The sequence below is a fragment of the Hevea brasiliensis genome, chromosome 5 (assembly GCF_030052815.1).
Source record: "Hevea brasiliensis isolate MT/VB/25A 57/8 chromosome 5, ASM3005281v1, whole genome shotgun sequence".
NCBI lineage: Eukaryota > Viridiplantae > Streptophyta > Magnoliopsida > Malpighiales > Euphorbiaceae > Hevea > Hevea brasiliensis.
In genome coordinates this window covers 111,991,162-112,015,911 of record NC_079497.1, presented here as the reverse complement: position 1 = coordinate 112,015,911, position 24,750 = coordinate 111,991,162, and the positions used below count along the sequence as shown (strand labels likewise).

At 32.4% G+C, this 24,750-nt stretch overlaps 2 protein-coding genes across 2 annotated transcripts; one reads left to right on the top strand and one right to left on the bottom strand.

The window, feature by feature from the left end:
* The first annotated feature begins 469 nt into the window (after positions 1-469).
* LOC110638559 (fructose-bisphosphate aldolase 6, cytosolic) lies at positions 470-3,040 on the top strand. Its single transcript, XM_021789153.2, has 3 exons — positions 470-637; positions 1,566-1,793; positions 1,981-3,040. The coding sequence occupies exons 1-3, from the start codon at positions 610-612 to the stop codon at positions 2,799-2,801; spliced, it is 1,077 nt and encodes a 358-aa protein (XP_021644845.1). The 5' UTR covers positions 470-609; the 3' UTR covers positions 2,802-3,040.
* A 4,539-nt stretch (positions 3,041-7,579) lies between these two features.
* Positions 7,580-10,881, bottom strand: LOC110638578 (trihelix transcription factor PTL-like). Its single transcript, XM_021789174.2, has 2 exons — positions 10,176-10,881; positions 7,580-9,239 (listed from the first exon to the last, which is right to left on the bottom strand). The coding sequence occupies exons 1-2, from the start codon at positions 10,649-10,651 to the stop codon at positions 7,988-7,990; spliced, it is 1,728 nt and encodes a 575-aa protein (XP_021644866.1). The 5' UTR covers positions 10,652-10,881; the 3' UTR covers positions 7,580-7,987.
* Positions 10,882-24,750: the final 13,869 nt, after the last annotated feature.

The following is a 24,750-nucleotide window of genomic DNA, read 5'->3' as shown; positions in this document are numbered from 1 at the left end:
TTTTATTAGGGATATTTCAGAATTATTTATCATAAATATATTAGACTAATGTTATAAAATACAATAATAACAATTAAACCTTAATACTAAATTACCTAAATTTAGATATATAAATTTTTTTCATATAAATTACCTTAATGGTCAACTTATTACAACTTTTTACTGAAAAATAACTCGATTAAGTACTACTCACCTAATTTATAATCATGACAGATTATCAAGACAATATTTTTTTAATTATTTTTATATATTTATTTAATTTTTTTTATTTTATCCCCAACTGTTTATAAGACAATCCAATGGGCCGGAAGGAAGCAAACAGTGGGCCAATAAGGGGGGAAGGGCAAAAGAGTAAAAGAAGAGGAAAACCGCCAAAGAGGAACGTGATCTCCAACGGCGGTACACCGTTACGTGAAAAAAAGGCAAAAGAAAAGCAAGTTGCGACGATATCGATGCGCCCTCTAACCCCAATTTTAACTTTCTTTCCATTTTAACCATCCCCGCTCACTCTCCCCTCAAAAATAAAACCCCTACAGCACCTAGCTCTCTCTGTCTCTCTCTCTCTCTCAAAACCCTCTCTAGAAATCTCCCAGTCTCTACTATTCAACCATGTCTTGCTTCAAGGGAAAATACGCCGGTATCCTCTCCTTCTTATTCTCTTCTCTCCGATTTTAGATTGTTTCGCTAGATTTTTGTGGATGTTCTCTATTTTCTTGTTAGATCTTCACTGGTTTAGTTGATTAGATCTGTGTTTTCTCTCCTCTGATCGTTTTCATTTCAAGATTATTTGTCGGATCTATGTTGAATTAGTGATGCTGAACATCCATTTCCCTCTTTTTTTTTGGAATTATCAGATCACTTGTCTGTGTGTTTCAATGGAATCTGACTCTTCTTCTTAATGTTGATCGACCGTCATGATCTATTTGCATTTGTTTGTGTATAGCAAGAATGGGATGACACGAATCAAATCTGTTTGTCTTCTATAATTTCTTTAACGAGCTGCATATTTGATCTAGACTATAGGATCTGTTTTAATATTGTTCACTTTATGAAGATCAGTTGTTTGTTGAACCAAACTATCTCAGTAACACTTTTGATTGATTCACTCACTAGTTTTGTGGTATGGAAATTTTGGATCAATTTTGTGTGGGAAAGGTTTGGAATTCAATGGATTATTGTAGTTGTTGAGTAAGTTATTATGTGTCTACCTACTTATGACAAACGAAACAATATCATATGATTAATGCTGTGATAAGATTTGTTTAATTTTTGAATTTTGATAATTTCTTAGTACATATGGAATGAAATGTGAGTGACTAGATTCCTTGTCAAATTTCCCGACATGATTTAGATAATTTCCTAATTGTGCATGCGTGGGGGTTATCAGCTGATAAATGGTTTTACCTGTTGCTGTCATTAGTTTGGAATTGTTGCTTTGGTTGGTTTTTGGATTTTACCTGTGAGATCTGAATATGCTGAATCTTCGAGAGCTTGATGGTTATCTAATTCCGAATCTCTCTTATGCATCTAACATAACATCTTATAAAATTTCTCTCTCCTTGCAGATGAGCTTATTGCCAATGCCGCCTATATTGGAACCCCTGGAAAGGGTATCCTTGCTGCTGACGAGTCTACTGGCACTATTGGCAAGCGTCTAGCCAGCATCAACGTTGAGAATGTTGAGGACAACAGAAGGGCGCTTCGAGAACTCCTCTTCACCACCCCTGGTGCTCTCCAATGCCTCAGTGGCGTGATTCTCTTTGAGGAAACCCTTTACCAGAAGTCAAAATCAGGTGTTGTTCTTGATTAGGTTTTGGATTATATTTCATGCTGGAAGATTATTTGTCCCAAAAGTAGTTTCTCATTAACGCATCAGTTTTTGGCCCCGCTCGCAGGCTATGCTCTTTTGTTTTTAAAGTCATTCTCTGTTGACTTTTTCCCCCTTGAATGCCTATCTGATTTGAATGTTAATTTGTTTAGGCAAGCCTTTTGTTGACATCTTGAAGGAGGGAGGTGTCCTTCCTGGTATTAAAGTTGACAAGGGTACCGTTGAACTTGCTGGCACCAATGGTGAGACTACAACCCAGGGTCTTGATGGCCTTGCACAGCGATGCCAGAAGTACTACGAGGCTGGCGCTCGCTTTGCCAAATGGCGTGCTGTACTCAAGATTGGCCCCAATGAGCCATCTCAGCTTGCCATCAATGAGAATGCCAATGGGTTGGCCAGATATGCCATCATCTGCCAGGAGAACGGGTTGGTCCCTATTGTGGAGCCTGAGATCTTGGTTGATGGACCTCATGACATTAACAAGTGTGCCGAGGTCACTGAGCGCGTTCTTGCTGCCTGCTACAAAGCTCTCAATGACCACCATGTCTTGCTTGAGGGAACCCTTTTGAAGCCCAACATGGTGACCCCAGGATCAGAATCCAAAAAAGTTGCACCTGAGGTGATTGCTGAGTACACTGTCCGTGCCCTCCAACGCACTGTGCCTGCTGCAGTTCCTGCTATTGTGTTCTTGTCTGGAGGCCAGAGTGAGGAGGAGGCCACCCTTAACCTCAATGCCATGAACAAGCTCAAGACCAAGAAGCCATGGTCTCTATCCTTCTCCTTTGGACGTGCCCTTCAACAGAGTACCCTTAAGGCATGGGCTGGCAAGGAGGAGAATGTGAAGAAGGCTCAGGATGCATTCATCGTCAGGTGCAAGGCCAACTCAGAGGCAACTCTTGGAACTTACAAAGGCGATGCCACTCTCGGTGAGGGTGCTTCAGAGAGCCTCCATGTCAAGGACTACAAATACTAAGAGGTCTCAAAGTGTGTTTGAAAGTGATGAGTAATAGGATGTCTCATCTCAGGCATAGTAATTGTAGTTTCTTCTTTTCTTAAGTTAATGATAGGATTTAGCTTGAAGTAGCATAATAAAAGGTCGAGGAAACATCGGCGTGTTGAGTTTGAATGGTTTTGGACAGTTTCGGTGGAGAACTGTTTTTATGTTTTGTTTTCCTACAATTTATTGAATTTCAACGATATCTGATGGAAACATAGATCTGTGCACTTGTTATTTTCATTGTGAATTATGTATGCTGTAACCTTATAGTCAATCTTCGCTCGTTATCTTGATAAAAGATGCAAGGCTTTCTGGAAATGCGGGCCTAAAATGAAGAGTATTCGAGCGTGGCCTTGTTCCCAAAGGGTTGCTGCCTGTGCGGGTAAGATGTATTTTTGTTGTTGCTCGTGTTGACGATCTCGTATGCAGGCAAATGGAAATGGATTTTGGAAGGGAAATTAGTTTCATGATGTAAAAACTAAAAGAAATGATGGTATCAAAATATTTATGGTTGAGTTTAAAATTTAATTACAGCTTTGTTATTTTATATGTCATGAATTTTAGATATATTATATTGTGATTTGGCTAAAATAAAAAATAGAGTATGAGGTTAATTATATTTGTTATATTTTTTAATAAATTTGTGAAATATTTAAAAATATATTAAAATTAAAATTTGAAAATTTTAAGTAATTATATATATATATATATATATATTTTTTTTTTTTCTTTTACTTTGTAATTTACTATTGTCTAATTTAAATTTGTGTGCGTTTTAACAAATTCATTAATGCAATACGCAATTTATGGAATTAAAAATAAAGGAAAACACTCACAAAACATTATTTCTTCGACCACATTATTCTTTTGAATTATGGCTACATGGCCTCTGAATAGAATGATGGCTGCATGGCCTTCGAATCGTAGATTGATGTTTCAATTTCTCAATATCCACCACGCGAAAATATATTGGTGATTTGGTGGTGAGATTATATTGGAAAAATTATTATTTAGTTCTTATATTTTAATGAAATTAATTATTTAATATTTATATTTAGAAAAATATATTATTATATTTTTATATTTTATTTTTGTTAAACTATTTAATTACTATGTCTAATTTTTTAATATTCATGTTATATAAACTACTATTTAGTCCTTCTATTTTAAAGAAATTAATTAGTTGATCCTTGAAAATACTATTATTTAGTCATTCTATTTTAATGAAAATAATTAATTATTTTATATATTTTAAAAAATACAATATTTAAAAAATATATTCTTGGGTATGAATAGAAATTTTACTATGTAAAGACTAAATTTGAATTTATATTTTAAAAAATTTTTTAATTCCTTATACATTTTTGTTGTGTTTTCTCTAGAAAATAATTTTCTTTAATTATTTAGAAATTTAAAAAATTGATTAATTTTTTTGCGTAAATAGCTTATATTATTTTTATCAATAGATAAAAACAATGAGAGAATTAGTAAAAAAAGTGTGGGTGTAAAGGAGAAGAAACATGGAGAGAGAGAGAGAAATAAGAGAGGAATATAAGGGAGAGGATTAAGATAGTTTAGATAAAAAAATAATTATTGAACTAAACAATGAACGGAGTCAAATTACATAGACTAACTAATGTATTTTTTTAAAATATAAAGGCTAACTAATTAGTTTTACTAAAATAGAGAGACTAAAGAGTAGTTTAACCAATATTAACTAATGAAAAAATTATTAGAGAAACAGTTTAATGAAAGCAAAATAAAGATATTAAATAGTGTATTTTTAAAAATGCAAAGACCAATTAATTAGTTTAATTAAAATACATGAGTTAAATAATAATTTATCCAATGATATGATACACCCTTAAAATACCTAAGTGGACTATTTAGATATCTCCATGTTTAAGAATTTACAAATAGTTCGGACTTGTAGTCAAGAATAGCAATTAGTTTCCAACTTCTAAGATATGGACACTATGATATTCGCATATAACTAAATGACCTAATAATATGCATCCCATCTTATTTGGAAATTCAAATCCTATTCTAATTAAGAATTCTCAATAGAAGTTAGACCGATGTCTAAAAGAGATTGAGAGGGATGTTTCTGGCTCTCATTTCCTTTGATTCAATATCTAGAATCTTTATTGACTCAAGAACCTCTTCAAGTCAACCCATCTAGTGTTCACTTATGTTAGAGGTCTGTATCAATGGATATCTCAAGACAACATCATGAAAAATAATTTCTAGTATCTTATTTCAAGAAAATATATAATATCATTGTGATTTTATATTAACATTTGACTTAAAATGATAAATAAATAGTTGTTAAATATGTATATAAATACTTTATTCGTCTCACGAAGATATACTTATTTTTCTTTTTTTATCTGTCTCACATTATAAATCACTTTTCTTTTTGAAATAATAATTTAGTTATTAACTTATTAATATATTCCTATTTAACATGTATTGAAAAAGAAAAATATTTTAATTCAAAGAATAATTTAGTATCATGAATTATTTATCATAGCAAGTACACATATTCACTCATCTCATACAGATGATCTTACCTCAAGTAACTAATGTATCATATAAATTCTCGTTTCGAAGACAGTGTTATAGGCTGTCGATCCGTTATTTTTCACATGTTACAATGCTACTATAGTTTTCTTGATTAAATTCCCAAAGTGAGGCCCATGTATTTGCACCTTTTAAGCCCTTAAAAATTGGCTTCCCAACAGCCCAAATGCAAGTGAACCTCAATAGCTCAAATGCATAAGAAAAAAAGGAAATATTGGGAAAAGTACAGTTATGGCCCATGGAGGTTTCGAAACTGCAACATTAGCGTTATTAGCACGACGCTCTAACCAGCTGAGCCAATGGGCCCATTTCACAGGAAAAAGAATAGAAGTATAGCTTTTATCGTGTAGTCTCAGTAATTGAACATGAATCTGAATTGCTAGAAAAACAGCATCAAAATCTATTAAATGGTAACGCAATTGATGTTTGCAGTTAACCATTTCTGGCCCGGACAAAAATTGTTAAAGTATAGAAAGCTGGACTTGCCAATTATAGCCAAGTTAATTGTGTTTGGGGGGCAATAACACATGGCAGTTTAAATTTCCTGGCTTAAAGCTCAGTAACTTGTCACGTCAAATCTAAATGGCACTATCCACCACCTCTTCTCCTCCTCCACCTCCTCTTCCATACCACCACCATCACCGCCGTCACCAAAACCTAAAAGCTGGGTATGCTTTAAATTTTCAATTCTTTCCCAATCCCATAATTGTCATGTAATATCCTTTCCTTTAATTAACTGCACCAATGACTAAAACTGACACTAGGCATTGGAACAAGCAAGTAAGCTGGCTTCAAGAGACAGGAAAGAAGAGAGAAAAGAAAGAAATAAAGCTGAGTACATGAAGAGACTACTGGTACTTTTGCTAGTGATAGTGAACATAATGTCTCACCTTTCTTTGGCTTCTCCTGACGGGAAGCTTCTTTACTCTTTCCTGAGTACGGAAAAAAGTCCTTGATCTGTGACTAACATATGACACCATTGCACAGTTTCTGGTGGGTTTGGATCTGTTTGTGATTTTTGTGTGTATTGTATGGTACCATCATGTTTGTTATTGAAGGGCAAGGTTCCTCTTCAGGCTGGACTACGTCAATCTCTTTCTTATCCTTTGTCAATTATGGACAAGAAAGTTCAGCTTGTTTTGCCCCCACTTGTTTGAACTATAAGCAGCTTTGGTTGTGCTAGAATGGCAAGAATAATTAAACTTAAATTAATATTGCTTTCATTTTGTAATTTCCATGAGTTAACAAACTAGCTAGCTACTTGAAGCTAGGGTTATATCAAGATGATTGACGAATTTGCATAATATAACTAGCTAGGTTAGTTAACTTGCTTTTTAACTTAAAGTCTAAGTCGTTGAAAAAATAAATCGGGTTTAACTAAATTCTAAATATGAACTCAATAAATAATTATCCAAATCTTTATATTTACCACTATTATCTTATGCTCAGTCTATATCATTTATATCAGACTACACACCCTCTCATGCATTTATGTTTAACTAGTCATTTAATCACTCATCTAACGGTTGGTTGTCTCCTAATGCAGAGGGTCACCATAGTTCAAATTTGAGTATCCCTTCCCTCTCCCTTAAATCCCATTAAACTGGCCGAAGGCGCTATGAATTGAAGGGACAAGTCATAGAAAGCATCAAAGAAGCATATTCATTTTCAAACTTGCAGATGGGAGGACAGTTCTGCTTACTGGTGACGTTGTGATTTGTGGGTAGGTGGTCATCAAGATCGATGCAGTTAATTTCTTCAAACCTGGAATATTATAGAAAAGAAAATTAACTGCCTTAATAGTAATTTTTCTGTGCGCGTGTCTAAACAGTAACAGAAATACTTCTATGTTGGCAGAAATATCCTATAAACAATCCCAATGAGGAATGGAGATTCATGTCTCGGAGAGGCTTAAAATCTATAATCTATGGATGCATGCACACAGCTTTCAATGCCATCACTAAAAGCCCAAATACTTTGCAAAACGACATCTCATTGGCCTATGCATTCTTTGCTTATTTTCTGTTCTCGAAGTGAAATACCAAGTTTGCTTTTTCATTAAAACTTTTCTGAGATTTGGAAATTCTCAATTTGTACGTACAGATGAAAAGTAGGGTTATTTAAATGGAATCATTGCCTTCAAAATTACTTAAACGAATTGGAGCAGCAGGTAGAAGATCAACTACCAGAATAGTGCAATTGCATGCACAAGGAAATCTTAGCACAAATTGGAGAACCTCAAAAGAAAATTGTTAAGATGAGAGCCCAACACTGCTACCAGCTAGCAACATTCCAAGCTCTCTTTCCTCCTCCTCATCCTCATGAAAAGATAAAGACCCATTATTTTTTTCAATCTTAAATGATCTGCATATAATTAATAATACCCATTAAAACGATAAACACCAATCCCAATATATAAATCCTAAGTCAGCTCTCCTTTGCTTACAGACTGCAATAAGGTCCCATCTGTGTCAATTCCTGTACCTCTTTTAACGAGTCAATTTCTTCCCTTCACATCATCATCTCCTTGGATCCTGCTTAGTAGACCAACTAAACAAACTGTCAGTGAGAGTTATGGCTTACTGGTTTTGATCTCCTTTACTAAGCTTCAAGCCATAATTCTCCCACAAGTTCTCCCCACCATCACCCATCAAGAATCTAAAGCAGCTATCACTTACTGCATTTCCAGCATTAGAATTTGCTGGTGATGAACCTTCATTTGCTTGAAGCCTCACTGTTTCTGGCTCTTGTTCGTTAATCTCACAGTAAGCTCCTCCAGGATTGTACATGGACTCATTGCTTTGGAAGTAACAAGAGCCTCTTGAATTCTCCTTTCGTTTCTTATTGTTGCCCTCCTTGGTTTTCCTCGTATGATTGTTGATGCTATCCCATTTCTCCTTGCACATTAAGGAACTCCTTTCATAGCCCACACAAGCCATCTTCGCTGCTACTTCCTCCCATAAAGCCTCCTCCTCCAGGCACCCGCTTTGCTGAAACCTGGATTCCATGTTGCTTCTCAATTGCATTAGTCTTGTAAATTCAGCCTCTGTCCAGCTATCACATTTAAGGCTGTTGTGTGCTGTTTCACTTCTATTTTCAATCCCATTTTCGCTTTGATTTCGAATCTCGGCCCTTATCAGTTCTTCAGGAGACGAAGCATTTGCTTCTCTTCCTGTTAGTCTTCGCAAAGCTTCCATTAAAGCAGCATCGCGAGCCTCGATCCAGGCTCGCTCCTTAGCCCAAAACTTGTGTTCTCTATCTATCCTCGCAGCTTCTTGTTTCCTCCATTCTTCCTCTCTGAAAATTCTCTCTTGCTCCTTTTGCTCGAGGGTCTTTGTCAATTTCTCCAACCATGCCTCTTGCCTCTCAATTAGCTTCATCATCTGCGAATCGATAAAGTCTTTTATCTTTGCCTTCCAGTTCTTTCCATCTCTTCTCTTTCTCCTCTTTTCCGTTGAATCATTCTCCACTAATGTAGCAGTACTTAGATCATTATCCTCAGAAGAAGAAGTATCGAATTCGGAGGAGTTGGAGAGGCTAAGACTATCACAAAACTTTTGAGAATGAAAGATCTCCTGGTTTGCTTGAGTAGAGGTGCTGGCAACAGTGTGAAATCGAAGATTATTTCCAATAAATTGGGTTTCTGGGACTGAGGCAGGATTGCTTGTCTCTCCATAGAGAGCTTCAAGTTGCCTAAAGAATCTATAGTGCTTGCCATCTTGTCTTCCTGCCTTTCCTTCCTTAGTCTTCTTGTAGTACTTGTACAAGTTTTCAAACTTCTCCCTGCATTTTTTGCCACTTCTCTGGTAACCGTGCTCCTCAGACATAATCCTATACATTAAAAGAAAAATAAAAATAAAAAAAGAAAACAGTGGTAAATATAATGAAAATAGAGTGAAGCAAGGAAGAGATGATAGATCGAGAGGAACCCTAGATTAAAATGTAAAGTAGCCAATAAATTTCATGTGATAATGAGCTTTGCTAATGCTTTCTAGTTTCATGTTGTTTTGTTGCTGAGTAGTTGTAGTTGGCCCAATTTAATATGCTACTATTCAAATTGCTAAACAATGATAAGGCTTATGAGGGAGATTCCCATTAGCAGATGGGTACCTAAGCATCCAAAAAGGTTAGCCATTTTTCAGGAAAAAGGCCAGCTAAACTTGCACCAGAAAGAAAGGTACACATTTTCAAAAAAGAAATGGAGCCATACACTAGCCTATCAACCCTTTTTCAAACGCGAAATCACAAAACGAAGCTAAGAAGAAAATAACACCTGAGTTGTGATTGAGAAGTCATTTTCTTAGTCAAAACCTGTAAGCCAAAGTCCCTTCAAAAAGTTTTCTCAGGCAGCAGCAAAAGAGAAGCACAATGACGAGTCATTTTTTATAGCAAAAAGCAACATACACTTTGTTTGCATCTTCTTAGTATTCAGAACAAACTGCTCCTTCCTTCATCATTACCATCAACAAGCCAAAAAAAAAAAAAAAAAAGAACAAATGTAAAGAAGGAAAGAAGAACGTTTTTGAAATACAATTGCAAAGGCATATGGGCTTTGTTAAAATCTTGTTACCCCATGTCAGAATGAAGCAACATTTGGCAAATAACAAAAGAAAAGATGGGGAAAAAAGGGGAGGAAATTGCTAAACCTCGGTCAAGGAAACCCAAAAATTTAAAAGAAAAGAAGGAGGAAGAAGAACAAGAAGAACAAGAAGAAGAAAGAACAAAAGGGAAAACAAGAATTTTAGTTAGGGTAACATGATAAAATACCTAGAAACCTCATCCCACAAGGGACCCTTTTGATTAGCCTCCTTAAACTTGGAATCAAGACGAGATCTGATCTCAAGAAGTGTTAAAGTCTCTTGTCGAGGCCATCTACCAGTACCAGCATCACCACCAAAGGAGCCTGCCTCAGCTTCCAATCCACTCAGTGTAGGTGTAGCAGAAGCAGCAGCGACAGTGTTGTTAGCACTATTAGCGGTAGTGACAACAGCAGTAGCGGCAGGAGGAGGGACACAAGCAGCAGTAGTAGAATCGGAGTGGAACTCGTGCAAACCAGCAACCCGAGGCATCAGCATCATCATATCGTAGTGGTGGCCCTGTGGTGGCAGATTCCTGTGGGCAGCAGAGAAGCGTTCAGCTGGCTGTGGCTGTGGGATTGCAGGGAAATGGGTAGGTCTCCCGCTGATGAACTGCCTGAGATCTATGCTATACTGATTATGGTGATTGTGATCTTCCATTTCCATTTGATTCTTGAAGAAAAGAAAGAAAGAGAAGTAAAGGAAAAAAAAAAAAAAACTAAACAAGAAAAGAAAGGGTTTGAGAGAGAGAGAGAAGAAGAAAGCGAAAGGGAAAGAAAGGAGATAGCGGCAGACTCGGATCGTGTCGTCCACGAAAAAGCTTGAATTTATGCACAGGGCAATGGTCCCATGTCTGTGTCCATTGTGTGTGCGTTCAAGTTTGCCTAACTACGTATAGCTTTCTATGATTCCCTTCCCGTTTATATATGAGATCTCTATCAAGTTTAAGCACAAGTGATAACACTGAGCTTTGCTCTGATGCAAGTGGAGGGCGTCTCTAATGTGTATGAAGCCGATTAGTGTAATATTTTTCATGGACATTCCATCATTCGGCTACGGTGTAAAATTAATAGTAGATATTTATGTTATCTGTATAAATATTTTTATATTTTAATAAAATTATTAAAATTTTAAAAAATATATATTTAAAAAAAAAATTAATTTTTTGTAAAAATAATTTAACTTTTTTTATATATGAAAAACATTTTTTTACAAAATATACGGAGTCTAAAAAGTCTTCATATTTATTCTAAATTCATTTAGCAATATTAATAATTAATTTTTAATTTTAAATTAATTGAGATCGATTATATAAATATTTTTTCACTTAATTCTATCTAAAATTAATTATGTATTAATATTAAAAAAAATTAAATATTTTGATTGTACTTACCAATCTAATAAAAAAAAAAACCACTGTGGATGAGTATATTTATCGGTAGATAATTAGCTCTATGTGAAGTAATAGAATTTCAAGACATAATGTTAATTAGTTAATTATTAGATATATCTGAATCACTAAAAAATAGTACTCATTCTCTCACAGAAAAGTAAGTCCTCCTAGCTATAATATAGAGAATAAGTCTCATATAATTGTGAGAGATGATGCATGTGCACCGGATGCATCAAATAATTTCTCATGTTAATTAATCTTACTGTAGTATACTTTATAGTAGTAATTTATTTTTAAAATTAAATCATTATAACAGAGAAGATATAATTTATGTCAAATGGTATGAATTTTTAGTGTTTCAGTTTGATGAGTTTTTGGAGAAGTATTTCATAACAAATCAATATATATATATAAGCTAAAACATGAAAATGATCTCATAAAATTAAGTTATTTGACTTATTAATATACTTAAAAATTTATTATGTGTCGTATTTTATAATCCACATGGCTTAATAATTTGATAAATAATATTCACTTGGCATAAATATTGATTAATTTATAATTCAATTTATCCTTCTTAATTTTAAAATTTAAATCCTCATTTTGCCTTTTCATTTTATCCATTTTATTTTTTTAAAGTTGTAACATTTTTATTTTTATTTTTTTCTACTTTATTTTTATCTTTTATTGGTATACATAAATTAATTTAAAATATTATACAAATCATTTATTAAAATTTAAAATTCAAAATTAAATGGTATTTATATCAGTTACTATTAAATAATTTATTTATTATACTAGAAAATAAATTTATTTCTCATTTCTCTTTAATATTGACTATATGACTTATTAAAATCTCTTATTTTTTTTACATGCTTATATCAATAATTTAATTATTCTATACTTTTTAAATTTGTATAATTATTTTTTATATTTTATTTTTCAAATCCATTATGTTTATATTTATAATAATAAACTATTTTTTAAATATTTTTTGTTATGTGCATAATTATAGACTATACTTAAAAAAAGAAACATTCTTATAAAGGATATAAAGTTTGAAAATTAAATGATGAGAATAAAAATATATAACATTAACCATATAACTTTTCAATAATTTATATAAAAAATAAATATTATTTTAGAAAAGGTAAAATATTATATAGGAAAAACTAAACAATGAAGATTTGCAATTGCTCAGAAGTGTAAAAAATTTAATTTTAGAAAAACAAACTTAAGACCTAAAAAAATAAATAAATAAAATGCAAATCATAAATTAAGAAATTATTATTATTATTATTGAATATTACCATAATATTTAAATTTTTTTAGCATATTTATTATTATAATTATTATAAGCAAACTATTTCTAATAATAATGGTCTTTTTCAAATGCAATTATACTATAAAAATATGATATTGTAACATTTTTTGAAATACCATTTAGAGGAAAATAATTGATAATCATTTTACAAATAAAAATTAAATTTATTTTAATAGGGATATAATTATTTAAATTTTTAATAAAAATTTTAATCATATTTAACATAATTAACTAAATATTTTATCATTAAAAATTTTATAATATGATTTTGAAATATAAAATTTTACAACAATAAATAATAAATTGTATATTAAAATAATAAATAAATAAATTATGCAATGTGCGTGCAAAATAACTAATTAATAAATGAATTTTGAATTATCATTAAGAATAATGCTAAGCCAAATTAGCCAAATCTTTTTTTTTTCTTTTAAGTGATCTGAATATTTCAATATTGTTGAAATTCTCTAGCTGTAATTTGATTTTTACTTTTCAAACTGTTAAGCTTTTATAGTTTTAAATCCTAAACTTATATTGATTTATAAAACTTGTATGATTTTTATAAAAAAAAAAAAAAAAGAAGTGTAAATGTAAAATTAGTTGGTTGGTATGGGTAAAAATGAAAATATTAAATTGAGGAGTATTTTGTTATAATTTAAGTAATTTAAATGCTTTCTTAATTATCTTGTAAAAATTTTAAATGACAAATAAAAGTGGATAGAGGTAGTAATTTATAATTCCTTTAATCCCATAAAGATACGCTTCCCTTTATTTTAACATTGTTTAAAAAAATATATAATTAATGCAATTAAAGCAATAAATTTTATTTGATTTTTTCTAATATACCATCCAATCATATTATTATATTAAAAATTATATAATTCATGTTATTAAATTATTATTAGAAGTAATGAATTTTATTTTTTAATGCATATTAACAAACTAACTAATAAATAAATTATTTTCAAAGAAGAAAGTGACTTACAATTTTAGACATATAAAAAGTAAAGTAAATATTTATTTATGGGAAAAAATATAATAATAATAATAATAAAAGACAATATGAGAAACAAGAGCCAATGTTATCGTCTATTGTTTTATCTCGTACTCCTTGCAAGTTGAAATAATTATATCCCTATTTAGAAACTATAATTTTTTAAGAACTTAAATTTCAATTGATTTTAATTAAATTCAATTAAAAACTAATTAAAATAAATTAATTCCAATCAAATTAAAATGAAATCAATTTTTTGTAATTCAATCTCAATTCCTTGAGCCTTAAAATTAAAAATATCAATTAATTTAATTTCAATCTATAACTTTAATCACTTTATATATAAATAGATCTTTTGAAATTTCATATTGGATATAAAATATATATACGTAGTACTTTTATAAAATAAAATATTTTAATAAATTATTATAATTTTATCAAAATATCAAGTATCGCCTCTCTCTGAATGTTATATATTTTTTTTTTTTAAAAAAAGAAAATTCAAAGAATAAAACGAATGTGTTTCAATGTAATTTTAATTGAGTTCTGTAAATAAATAAGCATTTAAGATTATACATTAAATGTCAAATATTGTCTTTGAAATATGTGTGTGCGATCAGAAAATAAACTTGAAAAATTTAAAAAATCAACTAAAAAAAAATTGATTAGATAAGAAAAGAAGATATTAAATATAGCGAATGACGAGTAGCCACATTGGTGTAAACAGAAACGGGCGTTGTTAATGTTAAAAATGAGGATGAGGGAGAGGGAAGGAGGAGTAGGATAGGATTAGGAATACGCAATACCAGTAGGGCAGAGGGACAGAAGCTAGTGAATGATGACACGTGGTTAAGGGCTACAGGACGAAATAGGGTACAGAGGTGGCTTTTTTGCTGACGAGTATACAATTGTTTAGGGTCATACCTTTTTTACTGTCCCTTAATCCGCTCTCACACTGAGACTCCGATTTTTTGGCTTCTTCTTCTTCTGAACACAGATTAGGGATGGAGCCGATACACACTTTTTTCAATACTGAACGGCAAGCCGTTTTGATTTTCCCAGTCTAGGCCACACCTAAGCTCTACTAGTCATTTCTTATTTCAAGTCTATATGTTTATCGTGCTTCTCTGTCGTGGTTAATACAATTATGAAATTATAATTAATATAATATTATAATTTATAGTTTAAGTGAAATTTTATGAAATTTTAATACAATATATGTGGGCATTTGAATAAACGAAAACAAATTATGGGTATAATCTAGTTTGATCATTGGATCAAAAATCAAATTATAATAAATATATGCTATAATTATACATATATATATTAAAATTAATATTTTTTTTATATTAAATGCATATATGATTACAATAAATATTTTTAATGATGTGGGACCAGCCAAAGCTATCATAGATTTGTTTGGATTTAAATATTCAATTTAAAAATACCTAGTCGGTGAACTATAGATGCGATTCATTTTGTGATTATATAAAAACTATTTTACTTAATAGTATTTTAAGTGATATATTTAAAAATATATTATTTAATTAAAATAAGTGCTAAATCTGAGTTTATACTTTTTAATTTTTAAAAAATTAAAAAAATAATTTATTTTATAAGAATAGTGATTACATTATTGTTGTACGGGCCGGGATCTATGACAAAGATTGTATTTGAAATTGTGCAAGCTTGGCCTGCTTTTGACTTCCTCGCATTAATTAGCCTGCATTTTTATTCTCCTGAAATTAAATTGTATGCGCATATTTGGTATTCTTATTAATTGTTGATAAAAAATAATTTTAAATAAATTAATAAATAATATTAAAATTAATTTACTATGTTTTAATTATAAATTTTTTAAAATAATGAAATAAAATAATAGTTTTTAAAAATATTTTTTTTATTTAAAATTGAGCTTGTATCTGATAATTACTAAAATCTCACTGGCTTATATCTGTAAATAAATAAAACTTTTTTATCTTTTAAATTATTAAATAAAGAAAAATTATGTATTTTTATGATATATTTTTTTCACAAAATTTTTAATTTTTCTTTTTATTAAGAAAATATTTTTGATTAATTAATATTTTTGAGTATTTTAAATATTAAAAATAATAAAAATATTTTTTAAAAATATTTTTTTTTTAAATGGCACTTTAATATTGGTTATTATATTATATTATTTATGTTTGATTATTTTTTCTATATTTATTAAGAAATTATAAAATAATCTTGATATACTAAAAATTATATATTTATATATTTATAAAAATTATTTTTTTACCATTGATCTGGATTACAGGATATGAAGATTTGGAATTTTTTTTTTTTTTTTTGCTTTTTGAAAAAAGGGCGTGTCGGCATTGAAACCCGATGGACGTCAATAATTGAAGAATTGTCTCAGGACTATATGAAAGTACTCGACTATCTGTAAAAGTTGAAGCTCCTTTAATATCAGTCCATTAAATGGTGTCTTCAACACGAAAATCAAGCCCATGTGATGTAAAGAAATATGTAGCTGCATCCCCTACCACATACCTGCACCTTTCCAGTTCCTTTGATCTATTATTATTGTTCCTATGCTCATTGCCTACACCCCCTTTTGCCTTCCTTTCTCCTTCTATTTTCCTAGCCATTAATTATACTCTTAGGTTTTCTATTTTATTTTATTTTTTTTATGTAAAAGGGAGAATATATAATAGGGAAATAAAGGGTTGAGATTTGTTAAAAATGAATGGCTAAGATCTGTCAGTAAAACTTAAAAAAATAAAAGGGTTGAAGTTAAGTGTCCAAATCAAACTTCTAAGTCCTTAAAATTGCAACTTACCACCGTGCTACAAGAAGGGAATATAATAAATTCATCTTCATATTCAATTCATATTAATTCGATTCGATCCAATTAAAAATTTTTTTTCAAAATTAAATTAACTAAATAAATTAAAAAATTTAAGAATATAACTGAAACGAATCAAACTATTATAAAATCTAAATTGAATTATCGAATTAGAATAACTCGATTCAGTTTATTCAATACAAACAGAAAAGTATTCACTTCTACTTCTTCTCTCTTATATTTTTCATTTTTTTTCCTTATTTATTTTGATATTTTCTTTAGGCGGACACTGGTGAGTGTTTTTATTATTAGCAACTCCTTCCATTTTTTTTTTTAATATTCTTAGGGTGTTTAAGCATGTATGTTTGCTCTTCTTTGAGTTTTTAAAATAATTCATAAATTAATTAGATTTTACTGAAATTCATAAAAAAGTTTGAAAGATGAAAATTGATAGATATCAAATAAATAATTTCCCTTTAATTCCTATCATTTTAACTTCAATGCAATTTTTTATTATTTTAAGTTCATAAAATTTTAAATTAATTTGTAGTTTGAATTTGGTATTTGAAATTGTAAATTTCAAATCAATGGTAACATAATTCTTCCATATTTATTGAGATTATTGCAAATAGAATGAGACTTCTCCTAGCAAATTTAATTATATGTGGTACGCAAAGTTGAACTCAGAAATTGAAGTTTGATTTCAGCTAGTGATTAAAAAATTTTATTTTTTCGATTTGGTTTGATTAATTTAATAAAAAACTAAATTAACTGAACCAAACCGAAATCACATGCTAATACTGTATCATTTGAGCATGCTTGCATAAAATAAAACCCTCAAGCCCTCACTCTTCCTCAATTCCTCTCACTCTCAGAAAGACTCAACCTTCAATCTTCATTTACCTTTAATTCTCACTCAGAGTCAGAGATCCTCACCCTTCATCCCTTGCCTCCCTCAGGGCCTAACCTTCGTCGCCTCCCTCATCTTCATTTCTCTTCGAGTTTCTCCACATTAATAAAGTTTTTGCCTTCCTCGCCTACCCTTCTTCTTGCCGCAAAGGGACTTTGGCTTCCATGCTTGATTTGATTTGTGTGGTTCCCATGCCGTTCACCTCCAGATTTGCTGGTGTTGCATTTACTCGTTCTTTTCACGTTTGTGAAGGATGGATTTGTTCTGATTACTGTGTGTTAAACTCAGAAAATTAGTTCTGTTTGTGCCAATTCCTCTTAGTGTTATTGTTTTTGTTTGTTCTGATTCCTTTATTTGGCTCAGTTTCTATTTTGCATACCCCTACAAACTATCCTTTCTTAGAGGATCTTCTATAATTACAGCCTAAAGTTCTACCAACCTAAAGAATTAAAATATTAACAATTAATGAGTGAGTACAACTACTCAATAAGCAAAAAAGGGATAAATTTTGACAACCTTTCCTGAACTTATCTAGTATAATATTATAGTCCATCAACTTAAAAATGTAACATAAAACTCCTTCAACTTTCAAATTTTGCACAGTAAAATCCCTCTAACTTCTAATTGTCGATTTTTCAGTTAGACGCCGACCTGAACAGTTATAGCATAGAGTTTAGTCAATATTTATCTTTTCTCTCTCAAATTATGTGTAAATTTAATAATTTTTCTCATTGTAAACAGAATGATTTTTTAGATTCAGAGAGAATAATTTTACAATTTGAATAAGAAATGAGAGAGAAATGTTGACTAATAGCTATGCGGGAGTTGTTCACATTAATTTTCAACGGAAAAATCAGTAATTGAAAGTTAGAGGAATTTTACTATGTAAAATTTGAAAGTTTATGGGGTTTTATGTTACTTTTTAAAGTTTAAAAACTATAGTATTATAACCATATAAGTTCAATGATAGTTATTGAAATTTACCCAGCAAAAAAGAAACAAACTAAATTTTATATTTGACAGTATATAAACAAATTATCTGAATAAATATTATTTTATTTCAAACCATATTTATATTGATGAAATATTGTGGAAGTACAAATCATCGTGTACTCCTAATATGTTTCTTATTGATTTTTTTTTATTAAGCAGATATTTTATTAAATTAAATAAAAGTCAGGAAAAATTTAGCATGAAGCCCTCAATCTATACCTCTGACCAACAGGTCTCCCCCATAAAAACCAACCTAAAAGGAAATCATACCAAGCAAAAAAAAAACCTAACAAAAGGAGTACAAAATGAAATCATTCTTCCTATTGATATTGTTGGCATCTCAAGTGTGATAAAATAATAATGCCGGTAGGTTGAGAGCAATTACTAGCGTTTTGGGGCAATAATGACGATAGTAATCCAAAAGCAAGAAAAATATTGGTCATACATTTGTGTATACCTACGTAACACCCCTGACTTTTTTTATATATTATTATTGGGCTTCGTGTAGGTATCCTCAATTCGCGGAAATTCGACAGTTGTCCGGATCTGTGAATTTCCTTGCATGCACTACCGGAAAAGTCTCCGAATTGGATCGAGGTTTTGGCTACCCCACCATTGTCAGGCATCCCGAGCGCGTTCCCGAAGTCGGAATCGGCAAAGGTAAACCCGAACCTTGCTTTTTCGTAATTTTCTAGTGCTTAAATAGGATTGAAAATTCATAAAATATTCGTGGTAGCTTAGAAAATTACGATTCTTTTTGCAATAGCCTAGTAATATTTCTAAGGACCAAGCGGTAGTTTTATAATTTTTAGAGCTTGTTTGGGCGCTTTTTGCAAAAATGATCAATAATAAGGACTAAATTGAAATTTTGCGTATTGTGATGGATGATCGATTTGATGGGCCCAGGAGGGCTGTGTGATGTGATTGAACTGTGGATATATGGATTGTGAGTATAGAAGTGTATTTTGAGCCCTTTTGCAGTTGGGTAGGTCCTAGGTATAGGGAGACTCGCCGAATTTTCGCACGACTTAGACGTAATTGGTCTTTTCTTTGCTTGTATTGAGTTAGATTGTATTAAATAAATGTAATATAATTGTCGTGAGCCGACAGCCTTCTTCCTTCGCCACCGCCACAAAGGATCGTCGTCAAGTCTGTGAGTAAAATATTAATTGTAATTGTAATTTCAATATTATTATATGTTCAAGCATGCCCATGCATCACTTATATGCATATATTTATGTAGTTAAACTCTAGGCACGATTTATGTTGCATTCATAATCATTAGCGTGCCATGGATGTTGTTGTGGTAATTTGGAGCAGCAGCGTGTGTTGGCGTGCGTGTGATGTGGTGTGGACTATGGATAGGACGGGTAGACACGGCTTGAGATCTTCACTGACCCGGTCCTCCGGTAGACACGCTTGAGTTCTTCATGGGACCCCGATTTGGTTATTAAGTGGAAGTCCGAAATGAGTTCTTCACGGCACCAAGTTGGATTTAAGAGAGTCAGATAGGGATCGGCTCCCATATATTATGATTGATATTACAGGTGTGTGAGTGCTCCAAATTATCTTTTTTTGCTATGATGTGAAATTATTGCTATTGTTGCATTTCACTCACAGGTGCATTAGTTTTAGATAGTTATAGAGATTATGGTTAAAATTGATATTTTACTCTGAGTCGAACGCTCACTCTGCTCAATATTTTTCCGTGCCACAGGAGGAGTTATTTTACAGAGCAACCTGTTTTCTTCTTCGCAGGTTTAACGTCAATTATTTAATTGTTTTACTATCTTTTCTAAATTAAAAATCTAGAACTCCGCATGTGTTAGAAATAGTGTGGACCTTGGTAGAGGTTGTGTGAACTTAAATTTTTAAGATTAATAAATGAAGATTTGTATGGTATTTAAACAGTTTGTAAATGAGGTAACAGGGTTGAGCTGGGCTCCCCTGATTTTAGTTTCTGAAAATTTCTGTGCTAAGTTGGCCCGAAATGAAATTATAACAGTTTGATTTAAATTATTTTATATGCATATTGGGCCTAAATTGTGGGCCTGGTTATGGATTTGAGGAATAGTTAGGCTTACTACGGGCCTCGGGGGCTTTAAGCTGGCCCAGGTCCTAGTGCCGGTCCGGCCCATAGGTTGGGTCGTGACAAAGTTGGTATCAGAGCTTAGGCTTTAGATTCATGGGAAATAAAATACTTGGGAGTGTAAAAGGAGTCTTGTTAAGATGTTACATGCGGAGTATAGGATTCTGTTTTGTCTTTTTTGTAATTCTTTGTTTCTAGATTCTGCGTTATACTTCGGGAAATATAAAAGTGCCTCAATTAGTGTCTTGATTTTCGTGGAGTACATAGAAATGTGAAATAGAGTTAGTAGACATGTGAGGTCTATCATGAGGATACGTACTCCAAGAAATGCTATGTTTCTGTCTGTATGGGTTTAAATGGTGTGCCCATTTCGTGCAAGGCACGAGTACATAAAGGTGAGTCTTGAAAGTACAGTTGCCCTAGATAAGGATGAGGATACCACCGCTAGCAGTCATCAGTGGATGACCCAGTCAGAATGAGTTTATGATAATAGAAGATTCGAGAGAGATAAGAAATTAGGAGGCCTAGTCGGTTCGGACGTATCGTAGTAACTATACAATGTTCTCGATGTCTGCTCTGTAAGCTGCAGATTACAGTACCGACATGAGATTATTGTATAGAGCTGCGTACTTCCCTGTAGTGCTTATAATGAGGATGTTGCAGGCAGTTTCTATTTTGGTACAGTAATACCAGAACAGAGTTCTATATCTGCAGAGGAGTTGGGAACTCCTGGTTAAGAGTCTAGCGCTAGAATATCGAAAGGTCACAGTTGGGTGGTAACTAGAGTCAGTGACTCAGTTACCCTAGCATGAGCTAGAGTTACAGTAAGAGTTGCCATCAGACCATAGGTTTCGGACTAGTTGCAAAGTAAAGTTGATACCTATAGAGTGAGACCATCTAGTCTTCGGTATGGAATTTTGGATGGTTTTTGCAGAACGATAGACGTTTTGCTTAGAACTTAGTGAGAATAGAATACCTTCTGTGTATCAGTATGGAATAAAGTATAACCCTACTACCTAAGGAAGGTCAGAACTATGAATTGATGATTCACAGAGCTATGATATGATAAAGGAGACATTAATTTGACATGGTTTTGGGCAAGGTGGTAAATGTAGTACCTTTGTTGCAGCAAGTTAGGGTATAGTCCTATCTTTTCAGAAGGGATCGAAAGTTATTACTAATAATGGTGACCAATAAAATAGTGCCCCAGATAGGACTGTAGAGTGTGGTAGAGAGTAGTTGGCTCGGGTATCCTGCAGAGGATACAAGTTTCATTATAGGAATCATATATAATCAGTTCTCGAGGTAGTAAGGGTATTATGTAAGCTAAAGGATAAGAATAGAGATCATACAATAAAAGTATGACTGTAATTTGCTGAGTTCCTTTCTAATTTCAAATTATTCAAAACAATAGTATAATCTAATTATAATAGTGTTAAGAGTAATAAATTAGCGAAGATAAATCACAGAAGGCCAATGGATAAAGAAAGTGCAGAATGAAAGTTTGGGCAATTGATTGCAGATGCAATATAATCTAAATGCTAGTGGAAGTACTAGCTAGAGTGGTCAAAGGACCAAATCTGAGTAGCACAGACATATGATAACGCGATAGAGACTCTGAAAGATATAGTTAGCAAGTACAGCTATTATGTTAGGAAGAAGAATGGAACCAGGGATAGAATAGTCAAGTTCTATTTTGGGTAAGACAAAGGAAATAAATGAAAGGACAACCTAAAGAGCGCATAATAAAAGGAACAAAGTTAAGATATAGGATAGGCTAAGTGTTATTCTTGGCAAGGAGAATGACAAGGATGGAAAACCCAAAATGGGACCACATTAGTGAGAAAAGTGATGGAGGTATGGAATACAATAATAATGAGTAAATGTTAGAAGGTGTGCGATGGTATTGCGGACTACCTAAATAGGTAGAGAAAGAGAAGTTAGTAAGCAGTAAGTTGAATAAAAGTCAGTCTAAGGGATCAAATAGGTATGATGAGAGGAAAAGAATGATAGATAATGACACATGGGTTTTAGGTTAGACTTTTGAGATAGTGAGAAGGTAGTTAGAGGTTCGTTATGAATGTCAGGCAAACATTTTTAGTGTGATCAATGTAATCACTTTGTAGTGAAGCAATAACGACAGACAAGAGTAGGGGTAGAACGAAAAGTGACAAGTCTGGATGGTTATAAATCACTAGAAAGTTCAAGGATCAAATTAATGACCCTAGATAAGGGTGGAATTAGTGTTGGAAGAATTTATTAGTGAGAGAAATCTTTCAGGAATCAACAAAAGTTAAGGGCACAATAAAAACGATGATAGATATGAATCATAGGTCGAGTATAAGTAAAGTTAATAAATTATAAAATATTATGTCAAGAAGGAAAATGGTACGGTAAAGGGTTCATGCAGATGATACCTTATAGGTAGAGCATAATTGTGCTAGGAGATGATGAAATTTGGAGAGAAAGACCAAGAAACTTAGGTGAAACGTTATAATATGACAATCGGGTGTAGTTGAATATAAGAGGATATTTTCTTTCTTTTCAAGTTTAGCTTGTGCTTTTGGTTCTAGAAGGTTATATAAGGAACAGAAATTGAGTCAAGGAGACCTAGTTATTGAGAGTTTAGTAGGCACAAATTCATACATAATTTCCTGATATGAGAATGACAGTAAGTGCATACCTAGTATTAAGTATGAAAGGACGAACAGAGTAATGACAGGAGTTAAATTGAGTTAGCTACTAAGGCTTTAATATGTTTTAAACTATGAGCTTGAGGAAGTACTATTTATTGTTGAGATTCAATAGATGAAATTGTTTATGATGGGTAATTAGAGGATGAAGTTTAGAAAGCTATGGGCGATATATGATTATATTAAGGAGAATGAACACGTGAAGTATCTTGTTTGGAATTAAGGCATGACACATATTTCCTACAGCCGTGTTAGTTCAGATGGAACTTATAGTTTATGGGGCTCATATTCATCCAGGATAAGCAATTTCCTACTAAGGCTGATAGGGAATGATAATGTTCTGATAGTTAAGTTGGAAAAAAGGAGATACAAGAAAAAAAAAATTTTTCTATGGGTAATTATAAGTGTTACATAAGGTGAAGAATGTGCTGGTAGGAGTAAATCATAGGGTTAGAATTCTTGAAGTAATGAAATTAGTATTCAAGATAAGACTAAGAAATAAAAAGAAAGTTAAAGTTGATGATGGGATAGACATCTTTGAAGGAAAAGGTGTAAGGATGAGATAGGACTAAAATTAAGGAATAAGTACAGCAGGTTGAAATGATACCAACAATACCAAAAATAGGAAAAGGGAAGTGGATAAGATGCAAAGGACAGGAAGAGAGCTCGATAGAGTCAGTTATAATGATGAGGATAAGGAGTGTCTAACCACTGCCCCTGTGTTAACACTACCTATGAGCGGTGAAGCATACACTGTGTACTGTGACGCTTCCAGAGTTGGCCTAGGGTGTGCTTTGATGCGGAATGGAAAAGTAGTGGCTTATGCTTTAAGGCACCAAGAGGCATGAGCGTAACTATCCCACCCATGATTTGGAAATGACTACTGTAGTCTTTGCACTAAAAACTGGAGACACTACTGTATGGTGAAGTGTGCGAGATATACACCGACCATAAGAGTTTGAAGTACATCTTTCAACAGAGGGATTTAAACTTGAGACAGAGGAGATGGATGAAGCTCGAAGACTATGATTGCCCCATCCAGCACCACCGGGAAGGCCAATGTAGTAGCAGATGCTTTAAGCGTAAAATCTTCCGCGCTTGGCGCACATTTCACAGAGAAGAGACCGTTGATTCAGAGGTACATGAGTTGATGGATCAAGGTTTAATCCTAGATCTTTCAGATGAGGGGTATTGTTGGCTCACTTTTGGTGAGGCCGGACTTGAGGGACAGAGTTAGAGTTTCCCAAACAGAGACCAAAGAATTGATGAAGATTATAGAAAGAGTACAGAAGGTGAAGGTGGTGAGTTCGGATTTACCAATGATGGCGCCTAGTGCAAGGTTCTAGGATATGTGTGCCCGATGTGGACAACCTCAGAATGAAATCATGCGAGAGGCACACTACACGCATGATGTCCACCTGTGTTCCACCAAGATGTACCATGATGTGAAAGATAGCTATTGGTGGAATGGCATGAAGAGAGACATAGCAGACTTTGTGTCCAAGTGCTTGACTTGTCAGAAGGTGAAGTTTGAAC

Bases quoted from the DNA above. Each gene is read 5' to 3' on its own strand.
- LOC110638559 (XM_021789153.2), top strand. From the start codon at position 610: ATGTCTTGCTTCAAGGGAAAATACGCCG. The intron at 638-1,565 runs GTATCCTCTCCT...CTCTCCTTGCAG, and splicing joins CTTCAAGGGAAAATACGCCG to ATGAGCTTATTGCCAATGCC. The intron at 1,794-1,980 runs GTGTTGTTCTTG...TAATTTGTTTAG, and splicing joins TTACCAGAAGTCAAAATCAG to GCAAGCCTTTTGTTGACATC.
- LOC110638578 (XM_021789174.2), bottom strand. From the start codon at position 10,651: ATGGAAATGGAAGATCACAATCACCATAATCAGTATAGCATAGATCTC. The intron at 9,240-10,175 runs GTATTTTATCAT...TTTAATGTATAG, and splicing joins TTGTGGGATGAGGTTTCTAG to GATTATGTCTGAGGAGCACG.